This window comes from Aythya ferina, assembly GCF_964211825.1.
Source record: "Aythya ferina genome assembly, chromosome: Z".
NCBI classification, from domain to species: Eukaryota; Metazoa; Chordata; class Aves; order Anseriformes; family Anatidae; genus Aythya; species Aythya ferina.
The window spans coordinates 68,993,169-69,009,452 of NC_140299.1; the positions used below are offsets into that span (position 1 = coordinate 68,993,169).

The 16,284-nt window shown below is 53.4% G+C and overlaps 1 protein-coding gene across 5 annotated transcripts in view; it reads left to right on the forward strand.

Annotated features, from left to right (window-relative positions):
• The first annotated feature begins 5,355 nt into the window (after window positions 1–5,355).
• The window catches only part of TDRD7 (tudor domain containing 7), a 37,858-nt gene continuing 26,929 nt past the window's right edge, over window positions 5,356–16,284 (forward strand). For 2 of the 5 annotated variants that reach the window (XM_084504782.1, XM_084504784.1), the window contains exons 1-5: window positions 5,356–5,422; window positions 7,332–7,558; window positions 11,327–11,468; window positions 11,626–11,839; window positions 15,321–15,406. In XM_084504782.1, the coding sequence (XP_084360908.1) occupies window positions 7,352–7,558; window positions 11,327–11,468; window positions 11,626–11,839; window positions 15,321–15,406 (649 nt within the window). In that variant the 5' untranslated portion in view covers window positions 5,356–5,422; window positions 7,332–7,351. Of the gene's footprint in view, window positions 5,423–5,570; window positions 5,933–7,331; window positions 7,559–8,935; window positions 9,021–10,392; window positions 10,635–11,326; window positions 11,469–11,625; window positions 11,840–15,320; window positions 15,407–16,284 lie in introns of those variants that run through there. The other 3 variants (XM_084504783.1, XM_084504786.1, XM_084504785.1) reach the window with 3 other exon arrangements.

The window sequence follows — 16,284 nt, forward strand, 5'->3', positions numbered from 1 at the left end:
AGGGCCAAGGAACTCACCAAGTGTTAATTAAAAGCTTGTAGGCAGACATGTGGATGTCTTTGCTCCTCGCATTATGCTCGGTCTGCAGCAAGACCACGCTGCATAGCCGGGGGACTCACACAAACAGACATGCTGCCCGGGTTGAGCAGAGCGAGGGAGCTCATGAAGCCGCTTCTGCTCACCCTGCACAATCCCAGCCGTCAGGACACAGTCAGGCTGAAGGCAAACCTTCCCAGCTCCAGGGCTTGCTAACCAAGAGCTGAGAAACATCTACGAGCAGCTTCCTGAACTGCTTCTCCGGCCTTCCAGTTTGTGTGCTGCAGGAATCCTCAGCAGTCTGCCTGGGTACCTCTCCATCATGTGGTCATCTCACAGCAAAGCACTACCTGGGCACAGGTTGGTAAGTTTTTGTTCCACACCCAGGACTTCACTGTCACAGCTGTGTAGACATGCCAAAAAGTAGAACAGAAAACGATTGTTTCTCATTTAAGAAACACATTGAGAATGATTCTGTTCCCATCTTTCCATAACGTTTTATCTGGACTTTGAACAGGTTGCACAACAGAGAGAAAGGCCTGGCTGGACTGATAAGGGTAGAGACAAGCTTCATGCTGCACACACCTCGTTCAGCCCTGTTCCCGTCCACAGACATTTTGAGGAGCACAGTACAATGAAGTCTCTGAGAAATAAGTGTTTTCTTTCTTACTGCCTGGGGAATCAAAGCAATGGATGCTCCTTCACCCTTCCCTTTGTGTCTAAGTCTGCTGTCCCTGACCCCACGCCCTGAGTGTCCCGTACCCATCAGTGTGTTCCCTCACCCCCCAGCTTCTAGTCTTGGTTTGAGTAGTTTCTTCCAGACAAACAATTCCTGCATTTGTTCCTTTAGCTGCTCCCGATGAAGTCTTTCTGCAGCTTTGGGACCTGCTGGCCTCTCTCACAACTTTCAAAGCCTCTTTGGCTATTTTGTGACTTGCAAGTGTCCTGACCTCTTCTTCTGCCCTTTTCTTTGTCTCCTCTGCCTGCTCCTGTCTGCTTTCTGACCATCTCCCTAGCACTATGGCTTTGCTCCCAGACTCCTTCCCAGTGCTGGAGCCATGACCATGTATTGCTGTGGTGGAAATAAACCTAGGGGGCTGCTTGTTCTCCTCCTCCTTGGCAGCCGGGGTGCTGGGAAGCTCCTTATGCCCAGGGACTTGAGGGCTACCAGTCTAAAATGGACCAGGGCTGGCACTGAGATGCAGCCACCTCTGTGGCAGCAGCCAGGCTTGGTGAGGTTGAGGGGTTTCCTTCATGCTTGCCAGGAGCACAGCAGCCACACATGTTTGTAGGCCTCCAGGCTGTGCAAGGACCAAAAAGCTGATAAGCTCCTGGAGGAGCTGCTTGGTGCACCTTGGCAAGAAGATGCTGTATGTCCCCAGCAATGGGCTGCCTGTCTAGGCTATATCTCCACACGTTCATCAGGACAAGCTTCACAAAAGCTGCCAGTATCTGGTGAGCTCCAAAGAGGCACTCAGTTCCCACCACAGCCAGAGGAGCATGACCGATTCAGGAACCCCTTCATCACCCACCACACACAGGCAGGGGAGGAATGCGCTGAGGAGATACAGAGAGGCTGAATGTCCTCGAGGCTTCAGGGAGAATAATGGAGTGATTGACCGCAATTGCTGGAAAAACAGCCAAACACATCTCAATACCAGAGGGAACCAGAGGGTGCCTTTGTTTTAGACAGTTGGAATCAGCTAACCATAAAAACCAGTTGTGTAACTGGCTGTCTCTGACTTCAACAAATGCAGACTTAGAGCAGAGCAACACTAGTTTTAGGGGGTGTACATACTGCTGCGTGTACGCATAATGTATACATATACAGATACATAATGTGGCTTGTGTATGTAATAAATTCTAAATGCTATGATCCTATGACTAATCAATATTTATTTATTCATTACACAGGTAACTGCAGCCAGTATTCAGCTTATTGTTTTACTTTTCTGTAGAGCCCTGTCATCTCTCAGGAAGCGACTTTGCCTGCGGTGACTCTGCCTTTGCCTGGGAGCTGGTGAAGTTGCACTACAAGCACCATGAAGCCCAAGGAGCTGAGATACACACCCTGCAAGAACAACCTTGCTCTGCAGTGGCTACGGCCTCAAGCTGCAGGTATGCACAGTTCACTCCTTCAGACCCAGAGGGTGAGGAAGGAAAAAATATGCTCACCCACTTGTCACCTGTGGGACTGTTAGTTGTCTTTAGCAGCACAGATTCTCTCTCTTCGCCTTATGATAGTAATTTAGCAAGTATAATAGGGTACAATTTAGCAAGTATAATAGCAAGTACTTCAAAATACCTCAAAAACAATGAACAAAGGACTTATAAAAAGTGAACTCCAGGCTTGAATTGGTGGCAACCCGCATATGTCTTCTTTGCAATTAGGGCCAGTCAGTAATGTGACTAAATGCATATTCTGGAGATGAATAATGAGATTTACAGTTACACTGCAATTTGACAACACACTGGAATTGCAGTAGTCTGTGAAGTGTAATGTGAATTTATATTGTGATTGCTGAATCATCGTACTGTTATAAATGAAGATACAACTCAATCTGAATTTAGTAATATTTATAAAAGGCAAGTAAACAGTGCTGGGTGCACGGGGAGTCTGTACAAACACACACACGCGAACATCGAACTTCCTAAACATACAGAACATTGCTTTTACATACTAAACCCAAGTACACCTATACATATGTACAATCAGAAAAGGTATCAATTGAAACAGAAACATGGCAAAGTTTTCCGAATTCTGGCAAGTGTTTAACAAACAACCCTTAAAGTCTATTACTATTAATGTCCATGACTGGAGGAGCATAGTTGGAGTTGGTAATCCTGGTTGAAGTGCTCTCATATCTTCCATGACTTCATTAATTTCTCTCGGATCATATAAAAGTCTCAATTTTCCATTCCTTTTCTTGATTACAAACACCGGAGAATTCCAGGGCAAGTCATGGGAGCAATATGTCTCGCTTTAAATTGTTCAGCAACTCGGCCTTTGGACCTTATGTATCCTATTCTTCCTGGATCGAAGGAAAACATTTCCATCTCCTTTTCAAGGCCAACAGAGCCTGGATCAAAAGGCATGTTCAGGTCACCAGGGGGTGAAACAGCAAAGGCCTGCGATGGCTGTAGTGGTGTGGGGGCCGCTGGTGAAGCAGGAGTATCGGTGGACAAGCCCACAGCTCCCTCACTATCTGGCAAACCACACGTTTCTGACTGTGGGCCCACATGGCTCTTAAAGGCCTCAGAGGCTGCTCGCCAGATGCCGAGCAATCCCACCGCCACCTTGTCATTTTAGCTGCAGAGTCCCACACCCTGACCTCAGTTTGGTCCCATGTTTCAGGCTCATAAACTGTCAGATTGGTAAGAAGGAGAATAAGCTGTAAGGTTGCCAGGACAGTCTTTGTTCCTAAGGACGTCCGATTCCCCCTAACGCACAACTGCTGACCAGCGAGGGGCAGTTGTGTGCGCGGCTCCGCTTCGCTCAGCTTGAGCTTCTTCCCAGCTCCGGTGCGCCCATTTCCAGTGACTTTCTGTACGAGCTTCTTTGGGCAGTTTGCTGAGTCTGCCCAAACCTATCTTCATGAGGCGATCCATGTGCCTGTTCCTGTCCTGGTCTCTGTTCTGCCAGCCTGTCCCTATTCATTCATTTTTTCTACTTCTTTACTGATGACATAACTTCATTATATCGTGTTGCCTTTTCATCTTGAGGACAGGCTCCCCTCTTACACCCTTCACCCCACAGCAGTCCTTTTCAAAAACAACTTTTAATTGGTCAACAACCTTGCCCAGCAACCAGCAACCCCCCAGCAACTTCCATGCCTTAATGGCTGGAGAAGAAGCAGAATTGAAGGGGTTGGAAGGGACCTCGAAAGATCACTGGGTCCAGCCCCCCTGCCAAAGCAGTTCCCCAGAGCAGGCTGCCCAGGGAGGCGTCCAGACGGGCCTTGAATCAACCCCAGACAGCATGGTCTCCTGAATGACCCTTCTTTGTTCCCTCTAAACTGTTTACATTTAAACTCTTTACATTCCTCATGGCCTCATGGTTAAGAGTCTGATGTTATCATCAACCGTGGGGCTTGTCGACCCCCATGGCCACACTCCCATATCTCCCCCTTCTTTATTAACATCAACCATCTTCTTGACACGAATTATTACTCCATATATCACAGTACTAAATCAAAATCCCTTGTAGATGCAAATAGCCTCAAATAAGTAAACTCCATATTAAACATCAAACTTCCCACGTGTGAAGTATCTAGAAAAGCCTCGTCAGAGAACACAGGACTGACAGGAAGCAGTCTCTAGAGGCTGTGGTGGTGGTGGCAGAAGGCAGCTGTCAGCAAGTCTTGGGCAGCCATTACCGGCAGCCCTTTACACACACACTCCCGTGCAGTACAGAGCACAAGCAAGGCTCAGCATCTCATCCTCGGCCCCCGTTGTGTGCTCCTGTTGGCACTGCCTTGCTTCTGTGGGGCCAGCCTCTGGCTTGGCTTTGCCAGCCCTCCACAGATTTGCCATCACGAAGCTTGGCCTGATGTCCCCTCTAATGCTGTCCTCGGGAGCAGATCACATCTCCACAGGATCACCGAATTGTTTAGGTTGGAAAAGGCCTCTAAGAGCACCGAGTCCAACCACTGACCCAGCAGCGCCAACTCTACCACTGAACCACATCCCTGAGCACCACATCTCTTTTGGATGCCTCCAGGGGCGGTGACTCAACCACGTCCCTGGGCAGCCTGCTCCCATGCCTCACAACCCTTCCCGTGAAGAAAGTTGTCCTGATATCCAACCTAAATCTGGCACAACCTGAAGCCATTAACTCTTAGCCCTACTGCCGACACGGAGGGGATGTTGCTGTGGGTGGGATGTGGGGTTCCGGGGCCAGGATGGTGGTTTTATTTGCTTTGGGCAGGTGGCAGGTGTGAGGAGGGACACCCCACTCTCACAGCGTTCACAGATGGAGGTGTTTATGTCAATTAACTTAAACCACGCTTGGCAGCCGGGCACGGCCCCGCCGCCGGGAGCAAGGGGCGCTGAGGCGGAGCGGGCGGGGCGGGGCACCCCAAGATGGCCGCGCCTCCTCTCCCCTGAGGAGGAGGAGGGTGGGGGGGGTGGGAGAGCTGAGCAACGCGCGCGCGCCTCACGGGGGCGGGGCGCGACCAACGGCGCAGCGAGGGGGCGGGCGCTGGTTGGCCGCGGGCGGGCGGGGGCTGATCCGCCTCGAGCGGCGATTGGGCGCCGCCTTCGCTCCCGCCCCTCCCGGAAGGAGGAGGTGAAGCCAGGCCCCGCCCCCTTGCCCCGCCCCGCTACGGGCAGCCCCCGCCCGGCTCTGCCCGGCCCCGCGGTGGCGGCGGCGGCGGCGGGAGCGGCGGTAAGGGCGCGGCGGGGGGCGCTGGCGGGGGGCGCTGGCGGGGGCAGCGCGGCTGGGCTGGGGCAGGTGAAGGGGAGGTCTGGGGAAGGAAACAGGGGTTGTGGGCGCGTCGTTAAAACGAGGGGGTGAAGCAGGAGGACCCCAGACGCTCGCTGTTGCTCCCGGGTGGACGCGGCACGCACCGAAGCCGCGGGCTGAGCACGGAGCTGTTGAGGTTGTCGGTGGCATCTCAATGCCCAGTGCGCTTGTCCCGGCCGTGGCGTCCCCAGGAGAGCTGGACTTCCCGGTCCGCCCTGCTGGCAGGTGACCAGCGCCTCCTCTGCCTCCCCGGAGGGTGGCCGTGCAGCTGGGGCTCGCAGGAGAGGGGCTGAGCACCGTGGGGCTGCTGCCCCATGCCCCCAGGAGCTGTGTGTGTGTGTGTGTGTGCGTGTGACCTGGGTGCTCTAAATCCGTGCTCTGAAGCAGAGCTGGAAGCATTGTGGAGTTGTCTACGGTAGAGGCAGCTCCAGGGTGAGTAAATGCAGCAGCGCTGGTGTTTCTGCGAGGGCAGGAGGTGCTGGGGTGACTGCTCGGGGTGCCCTCCTGCCCCCCGAGCAGAGCCAAGTGCGGCCGCAGCCATTTACCAGGTGCTGCGAGGTTTTACGAGCTGCCGGAGGGACGCTGGTCTGTCTGCGCGGTTTCACTGACAGCCTGCCCGCCTGCAAGAGAAAAGGCGTGCTGTTGAGCCAGCGATACCGAAACTTCTGCGACCTGCTGATTTGCAGCAGCTGATTAAACTGCTTCGGTAGGCACACGTGCACGCGCCGTGCTGTACGCCCGTGTGGTGTTCTGTGGATCCACGGGTGTGTAAATATGAGCATATGTGAACGCGGAATACAGAGACGCCAGCTTGGGTTAGTAAGCCGCTGTGTGTGCGTGAAGTAAAGCTGCTCAGGAGTTGGGCTTAATGCTGCGCTTTCTTGCTCAGAGTCACCCCATCCATCGTGTGCTTGGGGTGCACCAAAGCAGGCACGGTGTTAGTATCTCTGTGTGCACTGAAATGCGTACTGTAGCGCCTGAAACATGCTGAGGGTTGGGATTTCTCTTCCGTTTCAAGTTGGTGTGATTTCCCCCAAAAAAGGGAAACAACAGGGAGAAGTGTCCTGGGGACCAGCCGACTGCACAGCTAGTCTCTTAGGACCAAGGACATCATCCGCCTTGCCCAGAATTTATCCTCGCTGGCTTGGGTCGGGACCAAATTGCTTTAATCTGTGTAGCCCTGCCCTCAGGCGTTGACTGGGGTTGGGCTCACCGGCCGTGCCCAAGCACTTTCTTCCCTCAGCATCACGGTGAGGCCAGGCGTGGGCTGGGCTGGTGAGCACGAGGGGCTTTGGCCCACGATGCTGGTGGAGAGCGCCTGGAGCGGCTCATCTTGGAGAAGGAGCTCCCTGGTGCTTTGTAACCGCAGCTGGTGGACCCACATCTGGGAGCGGATGAGGGACGGGAGCTCCCCCAGCACCCATCTTCAGACCGAGGCCACCCGCCCTGGCCAGGAGGGAGCCCTGGTCGCAGCCCGACCCATGGCGGGGGGCTGCCGCCTCGTCCCAGCCGCCATTTTGCGTGAGGGGGCTGCCATTTTGTTCCGCGCCACACAGCGGCTCTGTGGTCAGCCCTTGGCCCCACCACACCTGGCGGGGTCCCGTGTGCTCTGGGAGAATGGGGGCTGCTGTTTTGGGGCTCTGTTGTGCCCCTCGTCTGCCCGTGCCACCACACAATCCACCTGCAGGACCCTGCCAGCATCCCCACAAATACATCAACGTCTCCAAAGTCACCGAGCCGTTTTGTGACTGCTCACCTGGAGGGAGGTTGAACAGCGAGTTGTGGTGTGAGCTGGTGTTTGTTAAAATGCTTCTCTTTCCTCTTTTTGTAGTGGAGGTGTTATAGGCGAAGATGCAGGAGCCTGACCTGGTTGCGAAAACGCTGCGAGCTGTCCTTCACTCCAACAAGCATGGCATACCCCTGTCAGAACTTCAGGCCGAATACAAGCTGCTGACTGGCGAGTGGATTCCCTTCAGGCACTTAGGACACAACACGCTGGAAGGCTACCTGCAGAGCATCCCGGGAGTGGTCAGAATCGAAGGGAGTAAAATGGGAGAGGTAAGCATCCGTCATAAATGAGAGGTGCAGCAAGCTGGAAACAGCATTTGTGTTTGTAAAGTGTGCAGAGTTCATCATTTTACCTCTGCTTATGTCTTTTTTTTGAGAAAAATGTGTGGTACACTAATGCTATCAGAGGTAGAATCTGTGGCATAGACCAGGTGCACCTTACTTTCGTGAGTCTGTATATGGATCAGAAAGTACTATTTGCAGAAGGTGCCCTGTGCAGGAGTTCTGGCTGAAGAGACACTTTGCCTGACAATAGGGCTGTGGTCCCTGTTTCAACATTTTTTTCCTCCGGGGGGATATTAACGGGTTGTCATGGGAACAGAACATTTACTCTTGTGCCTGTGTCTTGAGCATGCTTTCAGGATGCGGTTCTGGCACCTTTTTCCTACACCAAAACTGTTGTAGGTGCCATTGTGTACAAGCCTGACAGTGTTTGCTTGAGGCTTAGTGCTCTTTTTTTTGGTCAAGAGTTGCAGTGCTGCAGGACTTTGAAGACTTGCCATACAAGTCTGTGAAGAGCCCTTAGAGGTGAGGTGTTAAGATGTGCCTCAGCTTAGTAAGTTTGTGAGGGACAAGCAGTCAGTGCAGATGTCCTGGATCCACTGTCGTTTTCCTTTGTTTTTGTGGAGAAGGTGGAGCAGAGCTCAGCAGAGAAAATCAGTGTGGTAGAAGTTTTCCTTTATCTCTCAGCCTTGCTGCAATAGCCTGTGTTGCCTGTCAGCTTGGAAGGAGCTTGCCAGAACCACAGGCCTCCTTGTCCGAGTCTAAAGTTCCTGGTTGTGAGTTGAAAGGCAATGCTGTGCCTTTCTGCATCCCTTCTTGATGGTTGACCCATGAGCTGTGAGACTGCAGATGACGTGTTAGAGAGGAGAGCTTGAAGCCTCTTGCTGGTTGGAGCTGTTTCTGAAATCTGTGGCAGCTTGGGGAGAGCAAGCTAGCAGATATTTGACAAAATAGTATGGCTGTAAGGTCTCACCAGGTCTGGAGAGACAGTGATAAAGGCCAAGTTCATATGCTGAGTCAGGGTGGCATCTGTGAGCTCAGAGCTAGGTCCTCCTGGTTAGCTGTGAGGAGTGTGATGAGAGGCAACCCAGAACTCTTCGGATTTCAAGCAGGTGCCTGGAAAAGCAGTCCTGTTCTTAAGCAAGAGGATCCCTTGCTGCCTTTTTGCAGCGGTCAGAATTTGCCCTTTTGGAACCAGTAAGCAAATCTGAGGTTCTCTTTTGCTTGCTCCAAGTCTGCATTGGCTGCAGCTATGCCAATAACATGAATGCAAATACCTCTGGGATGGTTTGTGGTGCTGCAACTTAATGCTTCCTCATGGTGGCTCGGGCTAATAGCCATCTGTTTCTAACTTCGGCCTTGCAGGGTGTAATCTGTTATCCTCCCTGTCCCCTGAGAGCCTTGCTTATCCTGTAATGCGATGTCTGCTGAGAGCCTTGTGGACACTAAGGTAATGCTGGAGGTGGTGCCTTCCCTGGGGCAGCTGTGAGGAGAGATTGAAATGTAGCTTCACGAGGTAGAAAAAGAGGAAGAAACGGAACAGGACTCTTGAGGTAGTTCAGTAGGGCTCGCTTTGGTGTTGGTGTGCTGGTAATGGCTGGAGCAACTACAAGGAAGCGCTCTGAAAACACGGGAGGCAGAAGTTGCTCGTGAAGACTGAACCACATGTTGTTGCTTTATGACTCTCCTGTGTTTGCTCTTCAGAATGTGACCGGGGCAGGCACTGAGCAGAGGGTGGTTGTGTACTAGCTGGGGCTGGGAACTGCCTTGTTCTGGGCGTCTTTTGTGAACGGGGAGGATTTCTTGCCCTCAGTTGTGTACCTTTTTAAACCAGGAGTGATGGAGGGAGGGTGAGGATGACCAGCAGTCACGTGAGGGAACGGAGGACCAAGCCACAAGACAAATGTGTGAGGTGAACGAAATAAAAGAGACGCTGTCCATCAGGGCTGGCAGTTGTGCATCCACGTGAACAAGGAAGTGCCTGTTAGGATTGTGAGGAGCAGTCTCACCCTTTTTTTTTTTTTTTTTTTTTTAGGAAATGAGCACAACTGAGCGCCTCTCCCAGGTGCCTGCACACTCCTGCAGACAGCCTGTGGGGCATGCACAGGGGCAATCTGAGGTCTGCGCCCATCAGTGGGGCTGTGGTCTCACTGGGGTGACAGAGACCTGTCGTGGTGGCTGTGACTGAGCCTATTAAAAGCAGTAGCAAAGTGTGACCAAATTCAAAGGGAACAGGCTGCCTCTGAGCTGCTTTAAAGACAAGTGAGTGCTTCTGTCTGTCAGGTGTCCAAGTTACTCCCTCCAGACCAAATAAGATTCCAACAAGAGGGCTCTGTTGCACTCTTCTGAACATGTCTCTGTGAAGGGATCTGACGAGCTGCTTAGTTTTGCAGGTTCTTTCACGTGCTCCACAGGGAGCCCATGGTTTACAATGGCCATGCCTACTCTTCACAGGCAGAATTTGTTCTTTCTGTTGTGAAGGCTTTGGGTTGAATTGTCAGGAAAAGCCACTCTCTAGCGTGGAGTTAGAGCGATCTCACAATAAAGCCATGCCCCTGAAGTCATTGTAAAGTGATAAAACGGGTAGAAGCTGACAACTTGCAGACTTAAAATGCTCAAAGGCTTAACAGAAAACCACAGAGACCAGCTGTAATGTACACACAGCGGGTTAATCAGGCAGTCTGTTAATGCTTGCTGTGAGGGGGGTGCGCATCGCATGCTGGAGTCCAGTTTCATCTTTCACTTTCGGTTTAGGAATATTGCGTAGTACAGCGGTACTGGAAACCTCCTGCTCTCAAATCGCATCAGCTAAGGAGAGCTGGAACTGGAGGAGGGAAAAAAAACAACGCCTAAGTGATGGCTGGAGAGAGCTGGCTAGAAGCCCAGGCAGAAAGAAGCATGCTGCTGGCTACCTGCGTGCTGCAGTGGCAGCACTTGTAGGAAACACTGCAGAGAATTAATCACTTGAGTGACACCCTGCTGCCCTTCTGCAGCCAGCTGGAACTCGGATACGCTGTGCCTAATGCACCCGTTGGACCAACAACAGCTCATCCTGACAAACAGGGTATCAAACAAACCTTGCAGGAGGCACGCCTGGGTCAGCAGGGAGCTCTAGACCGAGCTCTGGCATTAAAGGGAAACTAAGAGTCAGGGACAGAATTGTCTGGGATGGAAGGAATACAGGGATGCAGTTAAGAGAAGCTGCAGCCAGCATGGAGCTGAATCTGGTGGAGGACATGCAGAGCAAGATGAAACATTTCTACAGGCTCATATCAGGGAAAAGGATGACTGGAGAAAACGTGGAGGAGGACACGTGGGTGTAGTCGGTGTGGATTCGTGAAGGGAAGCCTCACCGGGGCAGCCTGGTGTCCTTCCATAACGGGGTGACCCTCTCTGCGTGTGCACAGTGTGGCAGCGCCGTGTGACATGCTGGTGAAGGAGCAGAGCCTCCGAGTGACTGATGAGCGGAGAGCAGGTGGATGTGTCCCCAGCCAGGGGGACCTCAGCAAGCGGGATGCAAACTGGGCTCGTCCCAGGCAGGGCCCAGCCTGAGGAGGGAAGGGATGGAGAGCCTCGGCTGCCTGCTCTTGGTCTCTGAGATGCTGTGGCAGCAGAGGGAGGCTGAGTCCTTTGCCAAAGTGTCTGCTGGCCCCTGAGCCAGCAAATACAGAATGGCCGTGAGCCCTTCTGCTGCCTGCGGGTGAGCTGGGGCCTCGGTGCCTGTTCCCACCCCAGTCCCCTTCCTGTCGCACGCAGATGACTTGCCATGCTGTTGCTTGCCCCGAGACCGTGCAGATCGCTCAGCTGGTGGCCCGGCAGAGGAGTTCCAAGAAGAAGATGGGTCGGCAAGTGAACTGCCAGATGAGGCTGAAGAACACGTCTCCGGTCGTGCTTGTAGGTAAGCCCCGGGCTGCTGCGAAAGGCCTGCCTTTCTGGAGGGGTCGTGCAGCTGCTGAAGCAGAAATCCTTTCCCCTGAGGTGCATCGGGGAGCTCCTGGCTGTTTGGGCTGGGTGGGGGAGAGCACTACTGACAGCTGCGCCTGCAAACTCTCCAGGGAAGCCCAAAGGGATGCTGCGACAGCCCCGGTCCCTGAGCGTGCCCGAAGAAGGCGGCAAGAAGCCAGTTCCCCGCGTGCCGCGGGGCAGAGGGGTGGCGTGCGGCGTGGTGAAGCCCACCATGGAGAGCGCCCGGTCTGCCGTGCCCCCGGCCGCTGGGAGCGGCCCGCCCAAGGAGATCCCGATGCAGAGGCACGTCACGGTGGTCAGCAGGTCAGTGTGCCTGCCTGGGAGAGGCACAGCAACGCGTGGCGGGTCCGTGGGTGCTGTCACGTCCCCAGCGTGCTGCGGGAATCCGGGCTGGAGGCCTGTGGGCATGTGGGTGGGTGCTGCGGGGGAAAAGGTGGCCTGAGTGTCCTTTCTGGAAGCAGCCTGGGTGAGCTGGGGCACCCCGTGAGCCGGAGGAGCCGTTCTGCTGGGCTGGCACTCCCTGCCAGCATCCGCGGCGCGGGCGGCTTAGGGAGCTGCTGGGCCATCGTTTCTCTTTGTGTGCTGCTCGCTGACGGTGCAGGGCAGCGTTTGCCATCCCCATTGTGGCCCCGATTGTGCCGCTAATCCCCCGCAGGCCCTGGGGACAGTCAGCAGCCCAGGGCAGAGCGACGGCCTAATCCCACTGTGGCACGGCACAGGCTGTTAGGCTTCGGCCCCGGTGGGTCTTTGGAAGGCTACAGAAGCATTTTTGTGGAGCTCGGAGATTTGCGGTGCTTGAAGTGGAGCTAGGTGGATTACAGCCCTGTTCTGACACACTGCGTGCTCCGTTTATGTTCCTCTCTGCATGTTCCCCTCTGCTCCTTTCAGGGAACATCTTATGTTCTCCTTTCGTTTCTAGCATCTGTCCCTGCCCTGCTCAGGAGGTGAAACTGCAACGAAAATGTGCTTTGGCCCAGGTAGCTGTGGAGAAGACACCTTTAGCTGCTGGGAAGAGCCCAAGTGCTGGCCTCTTAGCATGGGCACCTGCTAGGGGTTGTGTCTATAGAGGAGAGGATCATACAACATTTTAGTGTAAGGCTGTGTTGTGGCCCACGTGACTGGATTAACTCTTCCAGCCTGAAGCAGGAGCAGCAAGCTCCACATCTGATGTCCTTGCTGCTGGGGATGTTTGTGCCTCCGGAGCTGCTGTGGTTGCTTGCGTGGGCTTTGGGGATTGCAGGAGGGAGGAAAGCTGCTTGGAGCCAGGAGGTGCTGGCCTCCAGCCAGTTTGCAAGTGAGCAGAGGAGTGACCAGCACGCCCAGAAACCTTGGCTCTGAGCAGGCTCTTCGGCGCCTTGTAGCCAAGCCCTGCAGCGAGGCAGCAGACGGCAGCTCTCTTGTGGCTCCCAAGTCAGTCTCCCACCTCTCCAGTGCTCTCTGGTGTTTTGCTGGGAGATTTTTTTTTGTGACCGTGGCTTTTGGAGCTTGCTGCAGCTTGGTCTTGGGTGCAGGGAACCCAGCAGTTTCTCCTCCCTGCCCTATCACACACAGGGGATGAGGGAGAGATGCTGAAGGCAGCTGCAGTAGGTTGTTTGCTGCTGTGCTCCCAGGCCTCCCTGCTGCTGAGGGCTCGGGGAGGCTGCCTTTCTATCAGCACTCAGCTCATGCCAGCATAGCCCTGCACATGCTGCTGTGGCCCCGCAAGCCCACAGGAGGAAGACTTTGCTTGTAAAGCAAACCACGGGGGTCACCCATGTGTTGGAAAGCGGTGGCACAGGTGGTGGAGATGCCTGGTGACCCCCGAGCTTGGACCAGCAGGCAGCGTTTGCTGCCTGGCCCCTCTCCTGGGACTGTTCTCTGGCCTTTGGATGGTGCTGAGCTCGACGGCGTGGGCCCTGCCGAGGTAAGGTGGCAGGCAGGGAGCAGCGTGCCTGCCTGAAGGAGGGGGCTGCGGCCCGTGGGCTGTGCACGGGCACGTGGCAGGGCTGCATGGCTGGCCGAGCGTTCATCCAAGAGCCTGGCTGCTGCTGCCTTCTCTCCGTGGTGTGGCTGGGAGGCCTCTTGCTGGGAGCATGAAGCCTTGCAGGCCGTTGTGTTGTCTGTGTCTGCATGCTGGTGACAAGCACGTTGCCCCCGTGGCTATAAAGCATCAGTGCACGCATGGAGAGGGAGTTGCAGGAGAAAGGGATCCTGGCTTTCTTTTAGGGTCTGCATGACCAGTCACAAGGCACCTAAGCAGAGACTGCTGCCGCTTCGACAGGGGGTGTGGGCTGTGCCCAGGAGATAAAGGTGCTCCTGTGATGTGTCCAGAGGGTGGAAGTCTCTCCGTGTATGCCACGGGAGCTGTGTGTGTGTCTGTCTGGGTTTGGTGTGGGTGACCTTCACCTTTGCACTTCCAAGTCTCATCCCACTTGAGTTTCACAAACGTGGTTGCAGTTCATCTGCTGCTCAGTGCTGCTGCTCTCTCCTCTCTGGTTTTTGGGGATGACAGCGCTGAACGGTAGCTCTGCTGACTGCTAATGCTGTGGGACTGGTGCCAGTACAGAAGTACTATTTTTGGTCAAAGATGCAACCCACAGCTGATGACGGAGCAGTTCTGTCACTTCGTGAGCATATCAGAAAAGCGAGGGATACTTGTTCTAGCTAGATCTTGAAGATACTGCCTAGAAGGGGTGTGGGTGCAGGCAGCCTCTTTCTGATTAGTGGTTTTGCTCTAATTAATGGTCAGTGTGAAGGCACCTTCATAATGTGCTAGCTTTGGCTTCCTCTTGCTGTAGTTACTGACTTCAGCATAACACTCCACCCTGCCCTGCCTTTAGACAGCCCAGATGAAGCTGGGAGAATCTCTGCTGGTGTCTGTGTGGCTGGTGGTTTCCTCCAGAGCTACCCCAAGACTCCAGAGGTGGCCTGTCTCCTCGCTGGCCCCGTGGGCAGAGACCATCTGCAGAGCCAGCTCAGTGCATGTGCGGTGGTTGCTGTCGTTTGGGGTTCACAGCAACTTGTCACGCTGGTGTGGTGGGCTGCACTGGTGTGTTTTCCACCCTGATTGCTCCACTGCTGTTCTTCCTTGCATGTATGTCTTTGGGAAGGGCTTCGTCCTGGCCCTTGAGCTCTTTTCTCCAACTCTTACCCCTTCTTGCTTGCAGTGTAAGTGCTGGTGTGGCCTCTCTGCAGTCAGGAGCTTGTTACACTGAATGTGCTCCCAGCATAAGCTGCTGCTGGCTGGGGGAGATCAGAAGAACACCTGCGAGTATGCTGTTGGTATCCTTTATGTCAGAGACCTCTCCAGAGGGGAATGTGTTGAGCAGCGTAGAAGCAGCATTGAGTTCCCGTGTGTTTTAGGTGTGCTGCTGGCTTCTGAAGCCTAATGCTTTCAGGAGACTGACATGGCAACCAAGAAGGTGAGTGCAGTCCTGTTCAGCAGCAAGACTGAGACACCAGCCAGAAGAAAGACCAAATCATGAGGCTAAGTGTGTCAAATGTCAAGATTGCCATCTGTGTTGCTGGGCCTGGACGTTCTCTTTTTCCTAATGCTGTCTTGCCGTGTGTTTTGTTCCTCCCAGTGGTCAGGGTAGTAAGGCAAGCTAGAAACCACACGTTGATTTGCCTTGTCATTGCTAATCAAGCTGTCTTCCATGTTAGGACAATGTGAGCTTGCTCTTGTGCATAGGGCCAGCAAGAAGGTTGTGGGCTACATATTATTTAATGTATAGGTCTTGTGGGCAAATGGAATGCTCTTCAGAGCCAGGAGAACAATTTAAAGCAATTCTGTTTTCAATTTTAGGTCTGAGAAGAGACTGACTGTCCCACCACGATTTCAAAAGGAGCTGCAAGTTCACTTGTCCAGAAAATCTTCTGTCGATTCAAATGGTAAGTTTGCCCAACAACCAAGTTTTTTGTTTGTTTGTTTGTTTTTGTCCATGCTACTGGGATTAGATTGGGTATAGTCTTAAAAAAAAATAATCCATTTCAGTACTTCTTTTGAGTGAAGACAGTTTTGGGTACAGTATGAAGTCCTGTGAGTGAACGCCCTCACTTTGACTTCATGGTGCTGAGGGAACATGTGCTCACTTGTCTGCCTCTTTGTTTCTGTCTTCTAGGAAAGTCCTTGTAGTAAATGTAAAAGCCAATCACATAGTGTGAGTGAGTAGCTTGGAAACTGGAGGAGTGTGCTTAACTTCACTGCCAGGGTACGGATATAATAGAGGAGGGTGAAATCTTGGCTTTCAGAAGGAAACAGCCACAGAAATCCCAGCACACTAACCTGGCTGTCCAGAAAATGTCCTTCTGCCTGCTGCCTGGTTCCCAGTGGCTGTGTGGGGGTCAGGCTTGGCAAACGATGGTTGCTTTCTTTGGGACCTGCCAGGCTGATTTGTGAAGCTACAGGTCTCGTAGTCAATGCTTCCCCTCCAAGGGGGAAAAAGGGTAGAGATGAGGGAGCACTCAAGCCAGTGATGTGAACCTCCAGCTGGGATAATGACGGCCTTTCTCCTACACAGTGTAGGAAAACCACCCAGAGTAGCTAGACAGCTGCTGTCCATTTTCCAGCTCGGCTGGAGGGGTTCCTTGCATGAAGTAGCATAGAAGGACTGGGTGATGGATTCAGACTCTTGCTTATGACAAATCTTAGAATAAAAGGTGAATATTTGGTCTATTTTGTATATCACTGAATTTAGAAACATATTCAGTGTTTTGCGGCATCTTTATTGTGTTTGTACTCAAAAACAAACTGTCCTCAGTCTGTCTTG